Source organism: Corvus hawaiiensis, chromosome 18 (genome assembly GCF_020740725.1).
Source record: "Corvus hawaiiensis isolate bCorHaw1 chromosome 18, bCorHaw1.pri.cur, whole genome shotgun sequence".
Lineage (NCBI taxonomy): Eukaryota > Metazoa > Chordata > Aves > Passeriformes > Corvidae > Corvus > Corvus hawaiiensis.
Genome location: NC_063230.1, coordinates 5,257,811 through 5,281,576, shown reverse-complemented (window position 1 = coordinate 5,281,576; position 23,766 = coordinate 5,257,811). Strand labels below are relative to the sequence as shown.

The 23,766-nt window shown below is 45.1% G+C and overlaps 2 protein-coding genes across 6 annotated transcripts; one reads left to right on the top strand and one right to left on the bottom strand.

The window, feature by feature from the left end:
- Nucleotides 1–56: 56 nt before the first annotated feature.
- C18H12orf43 (chromosome 18 C12orf43 homolog) lies at nucleotides 57–22,943 on the top strand. Of its 5 annotated transcripts, none has more exons than XM_048322778.1 (8): nucleotides 57–102; nucleotides 1,337–1,385; nucleotides 1,639–1,737; nucleotides 2,370–2,443; nucleotides 2,762–2,852; nucleotides 3,240–15,565; nucleotides 15,738–15,908; nucleotides 21,187–22,943. In XM_048322778.1, exons 1-6 carry the CDS (start codon nucleotides 72–74, stop codon nucleotides 3,589–3,591), a joined length of 696 nt encoding a protein of 231 aa, XP_048178735.1. In that variant the 5' UTR covers nucleotides 57–71; the 3' UTR covers nucleotides 3,592–15,565; nucleotides 15,738–15,908; nucleotides 21,187–22,943. The 5 variants fall into 5 exon arrangements, with proteins under 5 accessions (XP_048178735.1, XP_048178734.1, XP_048178733.1 ...); XM_048322777.1 differs by lacking the exon at nucleotides 57–102 and adding an exon at nucleotides 739–930 and having other exon boundaries at nucleotides 3,240–4,179; XM_048322776.1 differs by lacking the exon at nucleotides 57–102 and adding an exon at nucleotides 739–930 and having other exon boundaries at nucleotides 3,240–9,058.
- HNF1A (HNF1 homeobox A) lies at nucleotides 6,340–19,780 on the bottom strand. Its single transcript, XM_048322788.1, has 9 exons — nucleotides 19,243–19,780; nucleotides 12,409–12,915; nucleotides 11,862–12,100; nucleotides 10,924–11,081; nucleotides 9,304–9,505; nucleotides 7,891–8,082; nucleotides 7,493–7,614; nucleotides 7,060–7,201; nucleotides 6,340–6,467 (listed from the first exon to the last, which is right to left on the bottom strand). Exons 1-9 carry the CDS (start codon nucleotides 19,575–19,577, stop codon nucleotides 6,340–6,342), a joined length of 2,025 nt encoding a protein of 674 aa, XP_048178745.1. The 5' UTR covers nucleotides 19,578–19,780.
- Nucleotides 22,944–23,766: the final 823 nt, after the last annotated feature.

Below are 23,766 nucleotides of genomic sequence, written 5' to 3'. Positions count from 1 at the left end.
CCATCAGTCCTGAGGACTCCAAGGTACAAAACAGTCCAAAATTGCTTGTTCTTTTACACAGGGGAGAATGGATGAATCCTAAACCAACGTCTTCCACTGAAGGTGAGCCTTATGAGGGAACAGTGCCAAGGGAGCCTATCAGAAAGAGCCCAAGGATATTGTCAGCGGCCTGTCTGCTGACAGGTGGCCTGAGACTGCACAGCTCTAGGGTGAAGGTTGGAAGGTGCAAGCCAGGAAGTGCCCAGGAGGATAAAAACACAGTTATACTGAGTCTTCCTGCTGCTTTCAGCAGCACATAGGCTTAGCAAAACCTACGGCAAAATGGTCATCCAGAAGCCCACCTGGGATCACCAAACACGTTATTGTATCGCACCAGAAAATTTCTAGTTGCGATGAAGATATAGTACGTAACAGGATAGTGCTGATGGCATGAGGACCACACAAAGCAGTCCTACCTGCACGAGCAGTGAAAATCTCTAACAAAGCAGCTTTCTCGTTTCCAACCAGTCAGTAAAGCAGCAGGGTTTGGCACAGCTTCTACATTCAAGCAAAAAGCAAAAAGTTTGTCGTCTCAGTGTAGTAGCTGATTAAGAGGTTAACAGGGCCCCAAAGGTATGAACCGTATCCTCCAGATGCTGATTGAAACAAGGATGAGTTTGTGAAATTCGGGTATGGGGGGGCCGTGTCGGACTACAGTTCCCGGCATGCTATGCAGCCGGACTACACCTCCCGGCATGCACCGCGGCTGTACCACAACGCCCATCGTGTCCCGCGCTTGCAAGATGGTGGCGCCCAGTGGCGGCTCGGGCCCGGACAGCGATACCAGCTCGGACTCGGACAGCGCTGGCGAAGCGGCCGCGCGGTTCCGGGAGGCTGCCTGGGACTGCGCCGCGCAGGCGGCGATGGCGACGCGGGCGGAGCCGCGCGGCGGTGAGGAGCGGTGGACAGGCTGGGCTCTGCTCCCCCACTGCGGCGTGCCCTCCTCTCTCTTCTCCGCCCCGCCGCTCCGGTCCGGCCCCCTCCGCAGCTCCTCCTGACCCGCGGGGAGCCGTGTTCAGGCGGCGTCTTCTCTTTGTCGCGGTGCCGGTGTCAGAACTGAAGGGGGCTCTGCCCGGCCCTCCCGAGGCCATGCCCGGCCTTCAGCTGGGCCCAGAGCCCCTTCTTGGCAGTGCTGGCCTGTGGGAAGTTTCCCTTTCCCCTCATAACTGTTCTCCCCCGAAGGTGGGCCAGGCTTGTCTTTCAGGCATTATTCTTTATGGTCTAACATGTGCCTGACAGGGGTTAAAGAGGTCCTGGCTGCAGGGTTCTAAACGTGCCTTTGCTACTTCCTTTTCAGGGGGCTTTAGAAAGGATCGGTTGCAGCCTAAAGATCAGCCAAACCTGAGGTATTTTTGCTTCTGGTTTCAGACTTAATGTTTCCCTGAAGAAAGAATTAATGTGTAATATTTGTGCTGCTTCTACTTTGTACCTTGTGATACTTCATACTGAAAGGGCCAATTCTGTTTGGGGAATTTGTCCAATCAGAATCTGAAATTATGCTTAAATCTGGAAAGACTAATATGTTTTTTAAGTGTTTGGGTGAGAGGGCCGGATGTTATTGGCCTTGAAAGAGATAATCTTTGTTCTTATTTCAAACGGGCGTGAGGCGATCAGCTGTGAGGATGGTGACAATGAGCTCCAGACGACTCCAGAGTTCAGAGCACACGTTGCAAAGAAACTGGGAACTATGCTAGACAGGTACTGGCATGCAAGGCTAAAAACGTTTGTTCTGTGGGTCAGTTACACTGATGTTTTTGTGTGCTAAACCCAGGAAATTCAACATCTTGTCTCCTTCATTCCTGTATTAAGTACAGGCTTCCAATATTCTGTGACCTAACTTTGCTGATATGCTGTGCCCATCTGGTAAAACTCTCTGTGCAGCACTGCTTGTCTCCATTTGCCTCTGTGGTGAATGTCTTGTGGGGAGGAAAGATAATTTGAGTGCCTTAGCACTTCCATGCTGTAATGGCTAGCAGGAGAATCTTTGACTTGTTTTTACAACCTAATCCAGTACTTGATTCAGGGTTGTGCTGGCAGAATGTGTGGAGCTGGGCTGCCACTGTCTATGTATTGTTCAAACATAGCCCTGGAGAACTGGAATTCCTGGTGTTTAGAGTTGGCTTTAGAAATGCTGTTTTTAAACTATTCTTGTGGCATGCATTGCTGAGGAGAGAAGGCCTGATCTGCTCTGGAAACAGGGAGCTGAGGCAGCCTCACAAACAAAAAAGGATCTATGCAACATCTCCCTCTAGTCTTGTTTCCCAGAAATACACAACTTTAGCTCGGTTTGCACAAACCTGTCTAAGATCTGACTGGACTTTTCTGTTTAGTTTCATCACTGTCTTGAAGGACTCATCAGGACCATCACAGACTTTGGTGGCACAGTCTGACTCTGAAGATGATGGTGAGTTCCAGTCTCAGCCATTGTGGCTGTTTTGTGACTGTTAACTGCGGACAAGTGAGATGGATCCTGTATGTCACCAGCTGTACATCCAACTAACTAATAAACATTTGCTGTAAAAGAGTTTCTGTTGGTGTCTGTGAGAGCTGTTACTTTGCAGCTCTGACCTCTGTGCCCCAAGTCCTCCCACATGATCCCAAATAATTGCTGTCAAGCACTGTGGAAATACAATAACAGCACTGAGGATTCTAGGGAAATGGCAATTGATTGCTTCTACCTCTGTTTTATATTGTGCCTAAACCCCCCCTTTCCCTACTTCAGGTTTTCGCCTCTTTTCTTCCTCTGTCCCTGGAGACTGCGGGAAACCGGAGCCTTGCCCTGCAGCAAGGAGGAGGCGGCCAGTTAGCTCCAGGTAAGGTGCTGGCAGCTGCTTTGCTCCTCAAGTTCTGTTGCATCCCACATTTCAGAGGCAGCTGGGACTCCCACAAGGAAATAGGAAGCTGAAGAGCTTGAGAAGTCTGTATTTATGACTCTTTATATTTGACTAGACCAGAATTTTGTTTCTTTTTTAGTGTCGGGGAACTAGAAAAGTTTGTGGGAGATTTTCTTTCCCCTCCTACTGTGTGTAAAGAGCACCTTGGCCTTCAGACTGGTTAAATGCAAACTGGAGGTGTGGGAGTCCCAGAGCCACTGGGTGTTTATCACGTGTTCTCATCTCAGATTACTCTGCTGTCCAGATTTTGGGTGAATTCAAGGCAAAAGTGCAACACAACTTCCTTCCCTCTTGTTACCTTTCCAGTGACACAGACAATGACCAAGAGTGGCAAAGGTACCAGGAGGCTGCCGTGTCAGCTGCAGATATTCTGAAGCAAAGTGCTTTTCCTGCATTGTCCCAGGGTTCCAACCAGGATCAGAGTCAGGGTTATGTAGAGCACAGCCAGAAAAAAAAGAAGAAGAAGAAAATTAGGAGAGAGAACAATATTCAAGAGAAAATAATGGACCCAGCGGAGTGTGACCAGATCTGCAAAGATTTGCCTCGGTTGGTGTCTGCAAATGGCCAGCAGGAGAGACAGGACAGCAATCACAGAGAGAACTCAGTGCTGCCAGGAGCTGTGAAAAAGAAAAAGAAGAAGAAGAAAAAAGAATTATGATTTTGCTCTGGAAATGGCAAGTGGCTGTGATGGATGAAGGAAACCGAAAGAAAACCTAACAAGAGTTGCTGCAGATGAGGGAAAATTAATTGGCAAAGCTTCTGTTCTGAAAGCCCAGTGGCCTGAGAGACTAATGAAGTGACTTCCTGTGCTGTTGGCGTCCCCAAGGAAGGGAACATTGTTCTCCTCACACAGCAGTTGTCTGTGCTGCTGCTTATGCAGGCCCAATCTAAAAGGATTAAATACTGTGCCAGACTTGCATGGCAGAGGGATGTAATCATAGCTGCATCCCTCCTGGTCTGTTCCTTCACATCATGAAACCCTCCTGGGGAAAGTATATGATGAATTGAATTTAGCATTGAATTGAATGGCAACAGGTGATCAACTCCTTTTTCTCTTTGCCTCCTTGTAGACTACTGAGAATAGCTCCAGCCCCTGGGAGACTCATTTATCAAAAGCATCTTGTCAAAAATCAGGGCCCTTATTTTTTCCCTGCGATCATCATAACAATCTGTTTTTGAAACCTGCTGTGTTACTAATCCCTCTGCAATCTGCACCTCGCCAGGGCCCCTACACATAAACAGTGTGGTGAGCTGATTTCAGGGTTGTTATAAATGCATCCTACTGTTCCAGTTGTGTCCATTGAAAATTTTTTTCATGTATAGGGTTTTTTTAATGGCATCTGTTGTTATTAAATTTTACTACACTCTTGGACTTACTTAATTTGATAGGTTTTGTACAACAGTGACTTTCTTGCTGTATTCAGATTCTCGCCAGCAGAGATAGAGGTGGCTCAGGATGGCTCTTTAGTTGCTGGATGATCAATGCTATGAAAGTGCTGCAGGGAGGACTTAAGCCTAGTTTAAAAAGCACCTTGCTGTCCTTGTTTGGGCTAGTTAATGACTTTTGTCTCTCTGAAATACTGTGAGGTTTGGTAGTTTTCAGTATGACAGTCTGTTTATACTTCCAGTCTTTCAGGAAATTAACTGTTATTGATAAATAATTCTGTTTTTAAGATTGTTGGGTTTCAGTAAATCACATTTATTGGCTCAGTTCAGGAGACCAGAACACCAGATTAGAGAAACCAAAATAGTGAAGTGTAGCTCTTTGAGCATGGGAAATTGTAAGATTCTTGCTGGTTTTTAGTCAAGAAAACACAGCTGGCATCCAAAAATAGAAAAGCTAAGTAGAAACTTGGCTTGTAATCTAACAGAATGTGCCAGCAGAAGTTATTTGTCTTATGTGCAGTTAAAACTTCAGTGTACTGAAGTTTAAACCTGGGCTTTCAAATGCATGGTGGCCTAAACATTTCCTTTTGCTTTGTTTTGGGTTTATTTTTATGCTAACTGGAAGTTAGATATATTTGCAACTGATGTACATGGGAAATTGGGAAACAATTCTAGGGTAAAATTCCTCAGAGAATCTAGTTACTGAAATTGTTGATGGTATCTAGAGGAAGCTCTTATCAATGAAACTTTTAATGGACATACGCAATTTTGACATTCCCAGATACGGTAACTGAAGAGTTCACTGTTGGGCTTTTTCAATTCTCCCTTCTAGTCTCAAGGTTTTTCATCCATTTCACAGTTGAAAGAGTAGCTCAGTTTCAATCACAAAGACAAAAACCTGTTAACTGGGGCTTTTTTCACATCTGGCTAATGGTGTATCAGTGATGTGGATGTTGAGAATAAATAGAGAGGAATAATTAGAAGAGGAATTGTATAAGTAGATCCTTGGGACTAAAACCCTTCACTTAGTGCAAGCAAGACTCTTAGACCCCAGGGCAGTTATTTGCATATCGAGAACTACAAATCAAGCCTACAGGGAAGCTGAGAATGAACCATGTTCTGTAAAATGAATCCAGGCTGAGTGTTCATAGAGAAAAGTGAGGGAACCTCTACTCTCTGGGGAGCATGGGAACCTCCCAGGTGCTGGACAGCATCAGGGACCCAGTGGGGAATGCCATTCTGCAAATCATTCAACAAGTCACACAAATGAGAATCTGTGGGGTTAATGCAGAGAACTGGAATCTCCTTGCAGCTGTTAAACTTTAATTTCTGCATTTAAAACAAAGCAGAGCTATATCAAAAACAACCAAGCCATTTCCACTGGGATAGCATGATTTTAGAGCAGGTCGTTTTCAACTGACAGTGTTTGGTATTTTGGTAGTTAATTAAGGATTTGTAGCTTGTCAGTGATCCCATACTGACAGGTTTGTGCCAAGCCATTCCCAAATCTGTTTCTTGGTTATTCTCATTGCAAAGTCAGGAACCTCCAAGGTGCTGTTATTTCTCATAGTTCTTGTTGGGTGCTTCCTTGCAGCAAAGGAGGAGAGTGTTTAAAGGTGGTGTCCCTTCTTTGGCAGCTCAGCTTTGCTCTTTCCCCCATGATTTAGTCTGGTGTTGGCAGGTTTGTACAGGCCCAGCTTGAGCTGAGCTGAATGAAAGTCCCATGTATGCCCTGGCACTGTTGAGATTCCTTCTTGGGCAGCCACAAAAGGATGTCTGACCATTCTGAGCTGGCTCCTGGGGTTTAGGTTTGCTGTTTTGGGGGAGGGTGGAGGCAGTGGATTTTAGCAGTGCCAGCATCATCTTTCCATGTTCTCTGTCTTGAGCCTGAGACGTTTTCTCTCCTGGAGGCAGCTGAGTAGGGGTTTGTGTGAGGCAGTGGTGACAGTGGTGGCAAACACGGCTGGAGTTGCACCTGGTGGGTTGGTCATGCCAGTCACTCATGAGCTACTTGTTGTGGTTACTGGCTGGAAGATGCCATCTGTGTAGAGATGAAGGTCTCGATGACATTGTGAGTGGATGGCAGCAGCTGGCTGTGGCTGTTGGTGGAGTCGGAGCTTTGGTACAGCACCAGGCTGCTGGAGGACACTGTCAAAGGTACAGGCAGAAGTCAATTGCAAATTCTCATCAGTCCCCTTATTGTGCATGTACAACCCCCCATTTCCAGCATGGCTGCACTCTCCTGGCTTAGGGGCATAACTGCTTTTGTCTGAGTGTTTTGTGTACTGCTAAATACCTGGCTTGGCTCCACAGCCAGCCTGAAAACATTGAGGGCAGCAATCTCCAGAGAGTTCAGTTCTAAGAATTCTAGCTGATGTCCTAGTTCTCCCCTTAGAACTGAGAAGACCCAGTTGAAGTCTTCGTGAGGGAGTCTTGGGCTTCTCAGCCCTGAAAACTGCCTGCAGGACTGGGTACTCACTGACACTGATTTTGTTGATATTTTTCAAGATATTTTCCTTTCTGGATTCTGAAGGGGCTAATTTCCACAGTCTGGCCTTACACAGACTCTGCTCTGAGTCTTTTCCTTATATCAACTTTTTAAACCCTTCAGGACACTGGCAGAGTCCTTTTAGGGAATTGTGAGCCCCAATTACCATTTTCTAACTGGATTTTACAGTGTTGTCAAGAAAAACTAGGCAATACGTGGCTGAAGAGCCACAATAGTGGCTGCTGCTCTTACCAGCAGGGCTCGAGGTGAGACGTGGGCCTGGCTGAAGGTGCTGGATGGTTGTGTCTTGGTTCTGTAGATGGATTGTTGGTGCCTGTGACACTGGTGTGTGCATCCCAGACTCGGTGTGAGTCTCCGAGTCAGGTGTGAATGCCTAGAGAAAAGAGAGTTAATAGTGCCTGGCTGCTACATCCCTTCTAACAGGTGTGAGAGAAAAGTTGAGCAGGTGCAGTTTCTGGGGAGATTAAATACTCGTTGATGATGCAGTGAAGAACTTGCTCTAATGCCTCCAATACTGCAGCTGGTACCAGCAAGGCCAGGCAATAAGAAAGATGCTCCTGCTGGGATGGCTTAGACACGCCCAAAAACTCTTTGACATGCAAGGAGCGGTCTTCAGACTGGTGCAGCTCTCAGGTGGGGGAACAAAGGCTAAATAAAGGCTTACCTGTTTAGTTGGTGTCAGGCTGGTCAGGGCACTGAGATTGGCTGTATCTGTTATCACCATGGTTTGTGGTAAGAGGCCTGTGTGTGTATATTGGGTCACTTCAGACTTGGGGCCATAGAGAGCTGTACATGAAAGAAAACAACATCATATGGATGCTGGAGCTTTGGTTGAGTTGTTCTCCTCATGCACTGGGACCTGCTGTCTGTCTTCAAAGTGCTGCGAGTGGAGGGACAGGGAGATAAATACAATTGAAAAATAATTTCATAATGAGAGTGACAATAACAGAGGAGGAAAACAGTGCTGTAAGCCCAAGGACCCAGCAAATTCCACCACTGTTCCACTGCTTGGGAACCTGTCTTTATTTTTGTTTACTTGAGCAAATGAGTTCACATTCTTACCATGAGGGTTCTGTATCTGAGCCATGGTGGCCATGAAGGGGCTCTGGTTGATGTGACTCTGGACTTGCTGCATGAGGGGCTGCTGGTAGGATGGGTGCAGTTGCTGCGAGAACTGGACAGGCTGCAGGGTAGTGAGGCTGCTCCCCATGCTGTTTATTACAGGAACACTCTGGGGCTGGGTTGAGGCCAGGCCTGGAAAACAAGGACTGATGCCAGTGGTGTCCCACACTTCAGGAGGAGTGTGGCTGCTCTGCAGTAGGGGCATCTGAAACGGTCATTGTGGCAGCCTGGCACTGCAGGGTGATTTCAGATCCTGCTTTTCAGGTGTTCCCTTGGTTGTCTGTGATTAAGAATAGATTTCATGCGTGTGAGAGTGAAGTGGAAATGTGCAAAAACTGCATAAACCCATCTCTGGTTTCCAGTGTTTGTTCCTGTCTACATCTTTGTGTGCCAGTATAGCCCCTTTTCCAGTTAGTGATCACTGAGGAGGCCTTGCTCAGAAATAAATTCAGAGCATCACCTCAGTGCCCAGTTAATTCTACTCATTTTATGAAGTTGGCAACAGAGAGAACTAGGCTGTAGCTGTCCAGCCACATGAAATGGAGTTTAAATTCTTTTTTGCTAGGGCTGCCAAATTAAGGAATTTGAATCAGTGAGGTTTCACACATTACTGCCCATTTCCCACAACTGTCCCGACCCTGTTCCTGTAAATCAGCAGGTCTCTCCAGCACTCCAGTTTCTTGGTTTTTTTTTTTTTGCACAGAATTAAAATCTATATCATAATCTTGGGAAGAAATGGAAATTAGTTCACAGCTGTCACTATGGAACAAAACAAGGCCTCTTTCTTCCTGGGAAGAAAGTGTAAGAGAAGTGTACATTTTATTTTCATTTCTCTCATGAGATGCACTTTGGCAATAGACTAGTCTTGGAATGAAAAGAAATCTTATAAAAGTCCAGAAAAAGCTGTCAAAGTGAAAAATACAAAAAAACAGTAATTACTGCTGTGGATTCCAAAGGCATATGCTGCTCTTCACAGGAAGTGGAACAGGATGTTTTGTCTTGCAAGCACTATGAACATGCTTCAATTTTCATCGTTTTAAGGAAGTACTACATTTATACTTGGAAAGATGAAGAGCAGCAAACCAAAACATCGGCATCGGAATAGATTGTAAGAATCTTAACTCTTAAAACGTGAGTTTGTGTGTAGTTTAATTGTGATGTGAATGAGGAACATCTGTCCTTAATAGCTGTGGTACTTGCAAACAGTGCAGCTGATCTTTGGTGACGATTTCCTTGGGTTTGTATCACTGCCAGCTTAGTGATAAGGCTTTGAAAATGGGGCTGGTAATTGTAACAACTAGAGGCAGCTGTTCTGTGAATGCTGGAAGCAGAGTCACTGCAGCCACTACTCACCGATCACCAGGGTGGAGGCTCCTGTGTTGGTGAAGGCGGGTGCCAGGGATGGGGTCTCGCTGGCCCCGATTGCCATGACCCCTGGCAGGGATGCCATGATCAGGTTCTGGGTCTGCTGGCTCAGCGTGTGTGGGCTTTGCTCTAGGCTGTGCAGGGCAGTCAGGGTGCTGACAGGAGGGAGAGTTCCTCCAGGAGCTGATACCTGTGGGAAAGGAGAACCCTGAACGTGGCACCTGCAGCAGGCTACTCCCAAAGCTGTGATAAACACCTCTCTTGCTGCCTGCTCTTCTCCTTGGCTAACTGGAAAGGCTTCACATATCCTTGTCTGCATTTTCTGTGTGCTCATCAATTAACTAGCACAGATCAGCTGTTGACATACTAAGAGTAAATCCCTGCTGGTTTAGTTCTTTCACATTTAAGAAATCGTAAGAATGAGATTAAGCCCACTGCATTCTCTATAGGGAAAGATCATCTTCTGTTCCATGGCTGAGGGCAGAAGGTGATGCTCAGAGAAATTAAGAGGCTCAGGTAACTTTACATGGTAATTCTAGTGGCAGAGTTCAGCATGGAATCCAGGCGTTCCTCTTTCCTTTAGAGACCTGTAGTCATAGTATTGTGGAAGAGCAAAAAAGCATTCTAATGATTTGGCTGATAGAGAAAGTGAAGTGCCTTATATTATACTTTTTTTCTCTCCCCTCAGACAAAAAACTGTAAGGAATCTCTAGTAAGAATAAGCAACAAGAGGTTAAACAGTGGGACAAACAACCTTAATATCAGGTTTAGAAGACAGACATAGAAGATTTTCAGGACCTCATTAAAGACTGACTTACTTCAGCCAGAGACCAGAAAGCCAGCAAAGTGAGTGACTGATGAGATTTAAATAATACTTATTTTTGGTGACTTTAACTTTGCCTCAGGCCAACCTGCGCTAATGCAAACTTCTGCTAACTGTTTCCCTGAAAGCAAGGTAACATGTGCAAACTGAAAATGATCAGTCATGTAGTTCTGGTGCTTTGTTGTTAATGATGTGGGAAAAGGTCTGGTCAGATCTCAGAAGGAAATTGGCTTTGAAGAGGCAATCTAGTTATCCAGTACATGTCTGCATCCAGTGTTGGCCTTCATTTTTACAGGTAAGATAGACATAAGTATGGATCTGTGTTCTGGTAATCCCACTGGTTTGATCAACTCTCTTGAGATGGGTAGAGTTCAAATGACAGACATGAGATGAGAATCTCTCTGTGGAAAGGATGAGAGAATATGGTTTCCTGGGAAGAAGGGAATCTTGTCATACCCTGAGTGGTGTGTTTCTGGAACAGACTGTTTTAATTGCTCATAAGGAAATGTCTTCTTGCTTTCATGCTCTAATACCTGCCCTCACCACAGTCTAGAGGGGCACGTGTATCTCAGGACTATTGATCTTACATGGTCAGTGCAAAGTGACCCTAATATAACGTACCATTACATAGCATTGTGTAACAATATGTTACATATGAGTATGTAACATAAGAAGGTGGGTTTAAGAACATTCCAAAAAAAATACTCGTGAATAGTTCATATTATGACCACAGGCAGATGGCCTGACATCTTCCAGTCAGCAGAACTGAAGTATCCATCACTTACCAGCTTAGTGTCTGTGCTCAACAGGTTCTGGCTGGGCTCCAGTCCAGGGGGAGAAACCTGATGCAGGATGGTTTGGGTGGTCACCATGGAGCTGTTCCCGTGGTGGTTGCTGCTGGAGGACTCTGCCTCGCTGGCTGGCTGTTGGTTGTACCTCACCCCTGCATCACAACAGGAGGGAAACTGATTGTTACAAGTGAGAAACTGAGAAACTTAGGCAGGCATGAAATTCAGTTTCCTTTTTGGGCACTTGCCACAGGTGTTTGGGCAGATATTAATGGTCAATAGGGGAACCAGAAGAACAGGCATTCTTGCACCCTGCCCTGACTTTCCCCTGTAATTTGGTGTAACTGCTTCCTCAAATACTGACTGGCTGTGAATGCTGCAGGGAGCGAGCAGGGTTCACTGGAAACCACCCTTCTGGATGTGGCTGTAGAGAGGAGTCTTGGTGAGATCATCTCTTCCCAGACCAAGAGCAACCCCCAGCTCTGGCCTATGAAGTTGAAAAAGCTGTGCTCTTTTTGGATGGAGAATGACTTTTCCTCATGCCTGAAAACTCTGTCACAGAGTCCAGTGGGGCCGGTATTGAAGGGGGTAAGGGGCACACATGACTGAAAGGGCATGGAACTGATTTCTGATATGCAGCGTTGACTCCTGGAACGGGAAGTTTGGGATCGCTGCCTGCCAGCTAGGAGGCCTCAAAATAAGTGAGAGGCTTTGGCTGTGGGTTTTGGTACTGAATTTTATCACCCTTGACATTCTAGCCACCCTCCTCACTCAGAGACATGGTCTCTTTGTCACCTTTGCTCTTCCCTTATAGCAAATCTGCTTTTTCTATCTGTTGATTCATTTCCTAAAGGGCTGGACTTAGGAGGCAGTGTGGGTGACTGAGTTTGGGGAGATTCACACCTCTTTCAGATCTCCCTCTGGTTGTTTCTTACCGTGAACTTTGCTGGGTGAGAGAGCAGGTGGTGGCTGGAGGGAGGAGGAGTTGTGGGGAGTTAGAGGGGGGGCAGAGGTGGGCTGTGGTCCGCTGAAGGTGTCCATGGCCAACTTGTGCCGGAAAGCCTCCTCCTTCCTGCGATTGGCAAACCAGTTGTAAACTCTGACCTCTGTCACCAGGTTTGAGCCCAGTCCCTGGGCCTGAGATGGGGAAACACCTCTCTGAATGCATTCTGCCCTGTTGGGGAAAGCACAAGAAGAGCCTTGCTGAGCTGGGCTTAGTCAGAGACACAAAGTAAGTGCACAGCCCCAAAGTGGCTGTGGTCTGGCACACTGTGTGGAAGGGTCCTGCAAGACCTGAGGCATTCCTTGTGCTCTGTGGACAAGGAATGATCAGTTGTGGCATTTAATTTAAGTGTGGCTGGTGTCAGTGGTGACACTCAGTGCTGTACCTTTGGCCTGCCTCCCAGTGGCACCAGCAAACACCAAGAATGCAGAGGGACCCTGCTGTGCCCCTCTTCATCAAAGACACACACCCACCCTTACCTGTTGCACTCTTCCACCAGTGCCTCCCTCTCTTCTTTGCTGGGGTTTTTCTGCCTCTCATAGGCTTGGAACAGGATCTGTTGTGAGGCAGGACCCCACTTAAAGCGGTTTCTTCTTCCCTTCTTGGTGGGCAGGTCATCTCCCATGGGCTCATCTGTCAGTATACCCTGGCCAGCGTGTGTGAATTCTGCAAGCACAAAGGAGCAAGGGAATTTTTTCCTTGAAAACAATAGGGAGTAAGGACGAGCAAGGGAGAGCAGAGGCCTTTCTGAAACTGAGACAGGAGAGCAGTCGTTGCCATACTTACGCTGGGCCACCTCTCGCTGCTTCCGGACGTACCAAGTATACAGGGCTGCCCGTTTTTGGGTCTTCATGGGAGTGCCCTTGTTAAGGTGTTGTGAGAGGTGGGATTGGTTCAGACCAGTAGTGTCTACCACCTCACGCTGAGGGATGTTGTGCTGCTGGAGGTAAGACTTCACCATCTTTGCTACTCGCCAGGGATCCTCTCTGGAAGGAACAGAAAGCACTTCTCAGAGGAGACAGATCAAACACCTGCTCTCAGCAGACCTGGATTTCAAGGAAGTGCAGTAGGAGCTCCTGAGGGGCACTTGTCAGTCATCACCATCACGTTTGGTGAGGCCAGAGTGTTCATTGGCTGCAGGGGAGAAAGCTGTTCCTCAGTGTGCTACCTTGCTCAGTTTTGACTCTGCATGGCATTGGAAATAAAGTGCAAAAAAATGTAACACTGGCTTCCTTTGAACTGCTCTTTGTACACACTTCAGTCTGCCCTTAGGAGAGACTTCGGTTACCAGGGTAATTTCCCAAATACACAGAGGCAACCTCTCCCTTCCCTTTCCCCCCATAACTTTTCTTCTCTATCCCCCTCTCTTTAAGGCATATGGGGCAGATGTACTAAGTTTTCCAAGACAGATTGATTGTGATACTAGACTGAACTTGATGCATGCCCTGATTGTGGTCCAGGTTGGGTTGCCTTGCAATGATTCAGCAAATGGAAACAGGCTGTCATTATACTGCGACATAACAGCTCTGTATGCATATGTATATGACAAATCATCCAGGATTGTGTTCTTACACTTCTGCTACGTGTTACTCAAACACATTGATTCACACCTAGATCTACCCGGAGCTTCTAAATGCAATATAGAACTACAGGCAAACCACTAATACCCCCTATTGTTTCCCTCCTTTGGGTAACAGCTGAGGGAATAGAACTATTTGACACCTGCTCACAAAATCTGAGAAACGGTTTGGGATTTTATAATTAATGTGAATCTCTGTTTTTTATGATCTCCAGTTGGAATATCCATGAAGGTTCTTGAGGAAAATAGAGAAAACACAACTGTGACTTTATGTGTATTGATTTCACCACAGCTGAAAGTCACAGTAGAAATAAAGATGTGAAACCCGTCAGTCTAAATCCAAACAGTGCCAAAGCACCTCTGCAAAATAGCCCCTGGCTCACTTTGAACAAGAGCATCCTTCTGTGCCTTCTGTGTGAAATGTCTGGAGGAAATGGTTTGCAGTGCTGTAGGAGGACGCTGGTGTCATATTCAACACCAGCATCAAAGGAGCAGTAGGGAGAAAAAAAGGTACCTGGGATTGTGCAGAAACTGTCACAAAAGCACACACATCTGAGCAATAGGCAACAACTGTGCTGTTCATTGCTTTGTTGACTCAGGAGGTTGCCGGAGGCTGCACAGTGATAAGGAGGACAAAGTCCACACCTGTTCTCTCAGTACAAACACCCTTATCTCTGTTCCCCTGCAGCCCCTCTCCCAGTGGCTGCATAGTCCAAGGAGCAAACTCCATCGCAGTTAAAGTGTGACACGAATGGTGTCAGTCACAGCTTTTTGAAGAACCTGCTTAAAATAGAACATTTGTTTCTCTTTTACATTGGAGCACTTGCCATAGAGGCTTCTGGTTTTCAGCATCTTCCCTTAACCATCTTTGTCTTTCAAAGGCTCAAATTGAGCTGAATTTAAGAAAGTTTTTCTTTCCTCATGTGGTTTTTTTTGCTCCTGCTGCCTAAACCAGTCTCCTGCCTTTGTACTTGTGATAGTCTGGCCAGCACCTGCACCCTGCATTCATTGTCCAAGTCCCTGTATAGAGGAGAAAATACTCTGACTGGGAATCTGGTCTCTTAGATTTGAGTTCTGGCTCAGATAGGAAGAGGAAAGACTGTTGCCACTGATGGAAGCCTCTATTACGTGTTAGTTCCTTTTTGCACCCCAGTCGAGTCAGTTTTGTCTCCCCTGTTGACATCTTCACTTTGTGGCAGGAATAAACCAGGAAGTGTCTGTGAGTCTCTTCTCACAGTGGTTAAAGACTTGTGGGTTTTGTCATCTTTTGACACAGCAGGGAGCTTTGTGATGCAAAATAGTGCAGGGAATCTTAGTATAGTGTGATTTCCTAGGACAATTGTATGAAGTCCTGGTTACTTTGTACATTGTCAAAGGCCAGTCTGCAAAATCAATGCAGCAAGTCCTTTAGGCCCAAGGCTACACCACAGTCCAAGTGATGACAGTGTGGTCAGCTGAACCCTTGCCCAAATCACAGTTCACCTGCAGAGCCTCCATCACAGGCTAAGACATCAGAAACCTGTTCTCTTTCACTGGCTATAAGACTGTCATTGACTGTGAGAGGGGAGGATTTCACTCTAAACTGAGTTCTCCTGCTTGTTGTTATAGTCAAATCTCAATTGTTTCAGACAAATGGGTCTGCCTTACTCAAGTTCTCCTTCCTTATCTCCAAGACTGTTTTCTGCCTTTCAGTTTCCCTTTTTCCCCAGATGCAAGCTGTCTCCCCAGGGTCTTGTTCTCCAGGTCTAATCTCTGTCTCCTAGTTGGTCTCACACAGGTAGCTTTACTTCCTTCTTCTGAAGTCTTGCTCTCCTGCTCTCAGTTGCTTATTAAAATGTGAGCATAGCCCTTTCCTATGGCTCATCCCCACCACAGGGGCCAGGGTCCTCTCTCCATGTCAGCTTCCCATTTTCTTAGTTCTGAGGTCACTTTTTAAGGGCGTTTTCACCTCCCTTTTGTTACCTGAACAATAAGTAACCCAGGTAGTTAGTTATAAACTCAAAGGGAACAAGAGGCTGGTTGATAATTTATAGCAAGATCTCAAATTTAAATGGAAAGTAAATATCAAGTTGTTAGCATTAAAGAAAACCCATTCCAGAGAGCTGGAGATGTAACATTCAGGGGACCTTCTCCTTCCTTCACTCTTCCTGACTTTTTCCTTTGTTCTTTTCTTTCTTATCCTCTTCCTCATTCTCTCTCTCTCTTCTTCTTTCCTGTTCTGATTCTCAGGTGAGAGAAGCCTTCAGTTCCCTGAGGTGGGTTCTGAATTGCTGCTTTGGACCAGACCCTGCTCAAACAGGTTCAGAGCTGTGAAGTGCTCAGGATCATCCCCTGGCCCTTTCCTCTGGAGCTGCTACATAACTCAGTGCACAGCCTGGAGCCGGGCTAGGCAGAGGGAAGGTAAGACCATCCATCCTGGCAGTGTTCCTTTCTGTTGAACTTGGCCTGGTTTGCCTCATCTTGGTTTATATGTGGAAATGAAAGGGGTGTGGCAGTTTCATCTCCAGATTCCCCAGCTAGAGTCTAAGCAGGGGGAAAGACTGAACCTTTGTCATTATATATCTTTGTTTTCTTTTTTCCTCCTGGAAAACATGCTTTTATCCCTGCCTCCAGGGGAAATCCGTTGCTTATCTCAATTTCTCTCTTTCCTAATGGAATTTCACCCCTTGCCCTACAGGTGGATTGTTGCTATACCTTTCTCCATTTGCTTTACCTGCAGTAGTATGATCCCTTCCCCCACGGTAGCCTCCTTCTTGCTTTATACTCTAGGAATATCTGGGAGTTTCTCCACACAGCTCTACCTCCCTACTGAGTCATTTATTTCTTATCATAGATGCAGTTTGTTTTCTGTGTGGATTGATATGGAAAGAATGTTTTTATTCAAACTGTAAATCTACAGGAGATCAGTGAGACATATGGACAGTTTTCCTGATTTTTCTTTATAAGCAATGGCTGCAGTTACCACAAAGACTTTCTTTTAGCAGCAGTAGCTGCCCACAAGTCAATCTCTCTGTTAAAATCTGGCCTGCAGACTAGGAATTGTTAATAATGCCCAGAGAGGCTTCTGTCTAAAGGCAGAATTGCCTCCATCTGGTTTCTGCTTTGAAACCCCTGTGTAGATGCTGAAATAGCTTTGCAAGCATTGACCTTTAGCTGGGAATCCCTGGGCATGGAGATTCTTGCCCGCCTTTCTTTTTCTATTGCTGGAAGTAATTTCTGTCATAGACTGTTCTGCCCTGCCTTACAATATTTTAACACTATTCGAAGGACGTTACTTGTAGGCATCTATTAATGAAAAGGTTTGATCTTAAACCCAAAAAAACCTTTATTAGTAGGTAACAACTTCTTAGGGTATTTTCAACTCCTGATACTGGTTCAGATGCTTTGAATAGATTTTTAGACACACTGTTGCTTTGATGAGAAATTTGAAACATGTCACCCCAAGACACAATGCAGGCTTTCTACCATTTTCATTTTAACTTGGTTGATTTCTATCTATTATAGACCTCGATAAGTATACTTGTAATTTTTTGCTGAAACTGAGGCTTCTGGTCCCTTCATACTGTCCTCAACAGCAGAAGTGAACTGCTCTATCCTGTGGTGGGGGAGACTGATGACAGAGAACTCTGATGTTTCAGAGTAAAGCTTGTGTAGTTAAGAGACAGTGTGAGGCTTAGGAGGTCCCTCTCCTTGCCCAGTCTCCTCTGTGCTGTCTCAGAGGTTTAGGTAGGTCCTACAATTTGTCTGTACCTCAGTTTCCATGTGTGAAATGGAAATGCTGCTCAGTGGACTGTCTGACTGTTCATCAGAAGGTGTTAATGTCACAGGTTTGGAAGAGAGGTAAGACTTGTGGTGAGGCTGGTAAGCACAGAGAAGACTGGCAGCAAGTTCCTAGAAAGGCAGGGAGGATCAGAAACCAGAAATTGTGCTGAAGTGAGGGTGACAGGAAGGAATTCGCTCCATCCGTGTGTCTGTTCATAGATCACAGCGGATGTCACTTCAGTCCTGCTTCACCCATTCATTAGTGAAAAAGGGACAAAGTCAGGGGCTCTTCCTCAACTTCCATGGCTTCCTTTCTGGAGAGATACTTAATAAAGTATCAAAAGTTAATGATCAAAAAGCTTATCAGGGTCTTTTCATCTATAAATTTATAAGACAAAAGAGAAATAATAAAGCCATTGGATAATTAGTAACTAGCCAGGGCCCGCCCGGTGCCACTGGGCTCAAACTGCCCCAAGACCTGTACGCAGACTCAGGAAGATGAGAAGGAGAATAGGATGAGGGGAGGAAAAAGAGTGGGAGGCAGAGAGAGAATCAGGCAAGGAGACAACAAAATGGGAGGAATAGCAGCAGAAACAATAGTGAGGAGAGAAGGGAAATAGGTAAAAAGAATCTGAAAGATGTAAAGGAAGTAGAGAAAACTCGAAGATGTGGCAGAGCTGGAAGTGGGGAAGAAACGAGACATACTGGACCAGGAGGAAGGCTGAATTACTGAGAATGTTTTCCCCACCCAGGTAAGAGCAGTGAATTTTCCTCTCTTGGGTTCTGCAGTATCATCAACTCCCAGTCTGCCAGGGAACTTTCTTTTAAGTATTTACAGGGAATGCTAACTCTTGTCATGCCGTTTTCTTATCTCTGGCCTTTTGTGGTGGGATTTGATGTTTGCTTCTGCTATATTTTCTGTTTATTTCCTTTGCACGTGAAAGAGAGTGATCAGGAAGCCTGAGAAATTCCCTAGCTGGATTTCTAGTGAAGATTTTAGGTGCAGGATGTTGCTGCACCTCTGTCTTCTATCAGCTTGTCATTTCAAAATAGCCCCAAAACAGGCAAGAATCTGTTGTGATAGATAGTGGGCTGGGCCTGATCGTTGCTTGGACAAACCTCTTGGGTCTCCCACGGGGATTGTATCCCAGTAAGAATCCCAAATGGGAAAATGAGTGAATGTTTCTCTGAGTCTATTGTGAGGCCATTGGTTCAGGGAACTTTCCCTGCCCTGTCTTTTGATCTCAAAAATGCTTGTATGCAAAGGCAAATTTGTGTGGCAGCAAACCCTGTAACTGTTGCTGCGTACGTACTTTGTAATTGTGACAGGCAGTAGATGGTAGAAGCAGTGTTCTGTCCAGGTTTTAACCTCTGCATGTATTTGGTGTGTGCTTTTTACAAGAAAAATCCCCAGTGAAGTCACGGAACTTCATACTCAGAAGAACGACAAGGACAAGGTCTCTTGATTTGTCTTTGGTCAATAATCTATAGCAAACCCCGGTGAAATTAACAATATCATTCTCCTTAAATACAGCAGGGAAACATTAAAACTTCATTGTATCATCTGTACAAATATAGCACCAGCTCAGAGTGACCAGCTTTTTTTTTTTCTTTCCTGATGACTGAAATTGTGAGTTCTATTAAAAATTTAAATCCTAAACCCTAGCATTCAGTCAGAGAGATGGGAGTTATACAGGCCTTGGACTATTCTGAAGCCTGATGCTATAAGCATGTCAAATATATAATTAGGCTCCATAGCTTCCTTTATGCATTTTAAGCGAGATAAAAGGAAAATCTGAGCATTTATAAAGCATTTGTGGGTGTTTGGGGGCTGCTAGTCCTGGCACAGATGAAGACTCTGCAGCTAGATCAATTGTGAATACTAGGGACACTGAGGAGAAGGGGAAAGGAAAAGAGAGCTCGAGGGAGAGTGCAAGAAAGCAGCAAAGAGGAGCAGTAAATCTGTCCTTACTGTAATAGTCTTTCCACCACAGCCTTCTGGTGAGCAGCCTCCTCAGGGCTCAAGTTTTCCAGCTCCTTCATTATTGGAGGGGTAAATTCCTCCCCGTCATCTGAGGTTTCATCTTCTGATAACCTGGACTCCCCCATTCCATTGGGGAGGTTGGGGATGTCGGGACAGGGCTCCCCTTTCTCAGTCTGGAGGGCATTGATAGCATGCTGACTTTCACTCTGGAGCCCGTAGGGTTCCGCTTCACTCAATGCCTTGATCAAGGTCTCCTTGGTCAGCCCCGACTCCAGCAGCGCTTCCAGCAGCTCCACTTGGAGATGAGTCAGCTTTGAGACCATGGTCTTCAGCCTGGTGTCTCTTGGGTTTGAATTTCGGGTTATCCTGCTTCCAGCTTCCTTACACCATGTTCCTGAGGTAACACGCCCGACTGTCAGGAGAGTGGGCACAGCACAGCCTCCCACCTTTACACCCCCCCCAAAAAAACCAAAATACAAAATTGAGCCACTTCAGACCCCCCACGACTGTCCTGAGCCAGTGCTGATAAAGGGACCCTTGGCTATCTGTTTACATTGGAGCAAATGTAAATTCTCCAAGGTTCATATTTATCTGTGTGCTTTAGCAAGTTACTGAACTTTGGACTTCAGCACTGCCGCTGCAGTTCACAAAGTGCAGAGGGAGAGAAAGCAGGGGGAGGGGGGAAAGGGAGGGAAACAGGAGAGGGAAGGAGAAGAAAATGAAGGGATAGAAAGTCTGCAGCATGGAAAAGTGAGCTATGGAAAGAAAACTAGGAAGGTGGGGATGGAGAAGCATGGCTTACTTCTGGCTTCACTAGTTTTGGAGAAGGAAGGAAGTGGAGTAGCCAAAAGGAAGAGCTGTGCTTGGCTGCCCATGGTTCAGGACAAGGTGCTGCCATTGGAATATTGCAGAACCTGCTTGGAGCTCTGGCAGTGGTGCAATACAGCCAGTGTCAGGCCTTTGGGCTGAGAGAGCCACACTGGTAGCTGCTCTGCCCTTTGTGCAACTCCCAGCAGAGGGGGAAGCGACCACTGGCTTTACATTCCCAAGACTCACAGGATGTTCTGAAGCTCCAGCTGACTTCTGTGGCAGATCATCAAGTCTTAAGTGACTTTTTCAATTCTGACTTTGGCTTGCTGGGTATTTTGATGTGCAAATACTAGTAGTACCTCCATTTTAACTTGCTATGTTTATTGCTCAATTATGAGCAGGAGCACTGTTCCCCCATAATTTGAGGGATTGCAGGGCTTGCCCCTCTGAGCTTGTGATTCAAGTATTTGATAAGGGATAGCCCTGAGTGTTGGGTCATGCTCAGAATCCCTGCTCTATCATCAACTGCCCTGCTGCTTCTGGCACGTACTCTGGGCAGGCTTGTGGTTCCCCTTTATCATCTACCTCCACCTCTTCTTTATACCAACCCTGCTCTGAGGTTCTGCTCCCACCTGTTGGATGATTTCCTAATCATAATCCCTGGCTTGGCTGAAATCGCTTAATACAGTTCTCCAGGAGTCTTTATGACTAAATTGTCTTTTCTGGTCTGAAATTATATAGATGAATGTATCTACTTTGAGTGGCTAAATTAGGGAGTAACTTGACGTGCACATGTGGACTCAATGCATGAGTGTCTCATGCGAATGATTCCTTGGAGGATGTAAAGCTGTTCTCAGTGGAGGCTTGCCAGGGGCAGCTGCCTGTGTCTATACACTCCCATCAAGCCTGAGCTAAACAGAGCCTGGTAGGGCTGTCCCCAGACCGGGCAGTGTCCCAAGACAATGCTGCAGAGGACTTTGGCCCCTGTTTTCCTTTGTGGGCACCACTGGCCAAGCTCTCCAGGCTCCTGAGTCAGCAGCTGCAGGACAGAGTTCCTGCAGACGGACCCTCCTCCCTTCAGGCACCGGGCGGGACTGTGTTAACTCTTGTCTTTTATTTCAGATCTGGTCTTCGCTCAGAGCACCATGTCCCCTCCCTGCAGGGCGTTAATAAAGCTCTAATGGATACAGACGACTTTGTGTGGAGTAAAAAGAGTAAAAAAGGAGTAAAAATTCCGAGTCCATGTAAAAACATTTATTGCAAGAAATATTCATGTGAACATTAAAAAGACAACTTCAGCTTCTAAAGATTTTTTGGGGTCATACTCTTAATAAAGAGTACTTCAAGAATGTGAGCATTTTTTGGCATTGTACTGTCAGTGTGTTGATACAATTTTCACACATTTTATTTGTTATTACAGTTTTCCTTTATTTCCCCCCACCTCCCCCCAGTAGACATGACAACATCACTGGCTGATAACAGTAATTTTCAATTGTAATTAAATATCCAACCATGACATGCAGTTTCTGCATGCTATGTCCTTATAATTCAAGGATTTTGCAAGCAGACACAACAGATTGTGGAGCTCTTGCAGTATGTGACAGAGGAGATGTTGTCATTCTGTGTTACTTATTTCTGCATCTCTTTGGCATCATGATCTCTTATATAAACCAAAGTGGAAAATATTACCACTGTTCTTGTTTAAAATATTGTCAATATTCTGTTGGTATATAAACTGGTTGAATGTTTGAGGGGGGATGGGGACACAGACCATTAAGGTTAAACAAAGAACAGCAATATTTGTCAATGGAAACTGTAAAGAGAAGAAAGCATAGCAACAAATTATGTCTATATTATGTGGTTTCAAGGATTCCTTATGCACCCAAAAGTCCTGATACTGCTGCTTGAAGACCTTCAGCTGTAGAAGCATTTTTTGAAACCAGTGATCTTTGAAGTCTATAAAACCAGAAATGAACATCTGTTTGTATGATAGGACCTCCCTGAATGCTACAACTGGATGCCATGTGGAGAACACTTAGCTGAACAAGGAAACCTTTCAAATAGTGAGGAAGAGGTAAATATTCTCTATCACTTTATCCTGAAGGGCTTTTTCCCTTGGTCTATTAGAATTGTCCATTTTAAACTACAGGAGCCTGGACAATTAGCAAAAAACCAAGTAAACTTACCCACTTTCATCTTTCCATTCACTGGAACCTGCCAGGCTGTGCCAGTGACTGGTTCAGCCCCATTAAGTATTTCAGATTCCTCAGTGCAGGAAAACCAGTGAGGTTTTCAGTGTTTCTTAAATGTTATAAAAAGCTAGTGGTCAGGCTGAAGGGGATTCCTGATGTGAATTAGCCAGCGTCCCTATTTTATAGCCTGGTGTTAAGGATTGCAATATCATATTCTCAGATTATTACAAGTGCAGTTGTGAGGTGATGAGAGAATAGCATAGGACAAGGGTGGAGGCTTTAACCAGCTAGATTATAGTTCTGTTGGAGGAAGAGCTCAGTTGCGGAGTGCCATAACCAGACAATGTTCTCCTGTAGCTGAATTGTGCTCAGGGATTGTGCCTTGAGGATGAATATTTGAAATAAGGTGTCTTGGGTTTCCTATACCCATTTTCATCTATTACCAGTGCTTACTATATGTTGATTTCCTTAATTGTAACAATTTCCCAGGCCATGGCTTGCTTCTGAAGTCACTCTGGTTAATATGATCTTGGTAATTGTAGCAGGGGAAACTTAAAGTTTGAAGACACCAAGTGATACCTGCTCATTTTTCTCATGTTTGCGGTATTTGGTTCTGTATTAACTGTTTCAAAGTAATCTCTTTTCCCCTGTATCTAATAAAGTAAGTGAATTACTCAACACTGAAAACACTTCATGAGAGTATGAATGGCTACACAATAGGAACATTATTCTTATTTGACATGTACTGGTCTGTATTCTGCTTATTGCACTAGGGCAAACCCACAGTAAGGGACAGCAGAGTCCTGTAAACAGCATGGAAGGCAGAATAGACTCCCAAAGCCGGACTCCTGTATCAACACCATTTTTACCTCTGATGTCTTAGTTTACTGAATTATATCTGTTATTAAGTGTACATGATGGAAAATACAGTCATTTGCTGGTACAAAGCCAGTGTAATGTGGCTTCAAGGAGCATACAGAGAAGGAAAAAAAGCCTAAATATATTTATAAGTGCTACTAGAGGGAGCCCATATAGTTCCCTGAATAGGGTGGTAAAATTGCCATTGGCAAATGATACACAGAGAAATGGTTCTTTTAATAATTCTTTACCGTTTTACTGTTCTTCCTGCTGCGACTGCTAGATGCTTTACTGGCCTGAATGACATTAACATAATCCCCTCCTTGAAATGTGAGAGCTATTATGATAATGTTCATCCTTATTTCTATTATTGGGGGGAAAAAAGCTACATGAGTACCAAAACTGATTATTATTTGTGCATTGGGAGCTTAGTTCCAAAAGGCACACAGGAGTGTGAAAAATCTGAGATAATTATCATTTATACGTTGTTTTCATAGGGTTGTATTTCAGCTATTTGTGCAAACCCTGAGTATCTCAGTGGGGAAGGACTTGCTTGAATACATGGTTTTAATGTTTCCAATATATACCCATTTAGGTTCGAATGTAGTAGTCTTTGGTGTAAATATGTGATTATAATTGAAAAATGTGATTT

Bases quoted from the DNA above. Each gene is read 5' to 3' on its own strand.
- C18H12orf43 (XM_048322777.1), top strand. From the start codon at position 783: ATGGTGGCGCCCAGTGGCGGCTCGGGCCCGGACAGCGATACCAGCTCG. The intron at 2,444-2,761 runs GTGAGTTCCAGT...TCCCTACTTCAG, and splicing joins GTCTGACTCTGAAGATGATG to GTTTTCGCCTCTTTTCTTCC. The intron at 2,853-3,239 runs GTAAGGTGCTGG...TTACCTTTCCAG, and splicing joins AGGCGGCCAGTTAGCTCCAG to TGACACAGACAATGACCAAG.
- HNF1A (XM_048322788.1), bottom strand. From the start codon at position 19,577: ATGGTCTCAAAGCTGACTCATCTCCAAGTGGAGCTGCTGGAAGCGCTG. The intron at 8,083-9,303 runs GTGAGTAGTGGC...CTTGTTTTCCAG, and splicing joins AGCCTCCACCCTGGTGATCG to GCCTGGCCTCAACCCAGCCC. The intron at 7,202-7,492 runs GTAAGCCTTTAT...TCTTTTCTCTAG, and splicing joins GCCTGACACCAACTAAACAG to GCATTCACACCTGACTCGGA.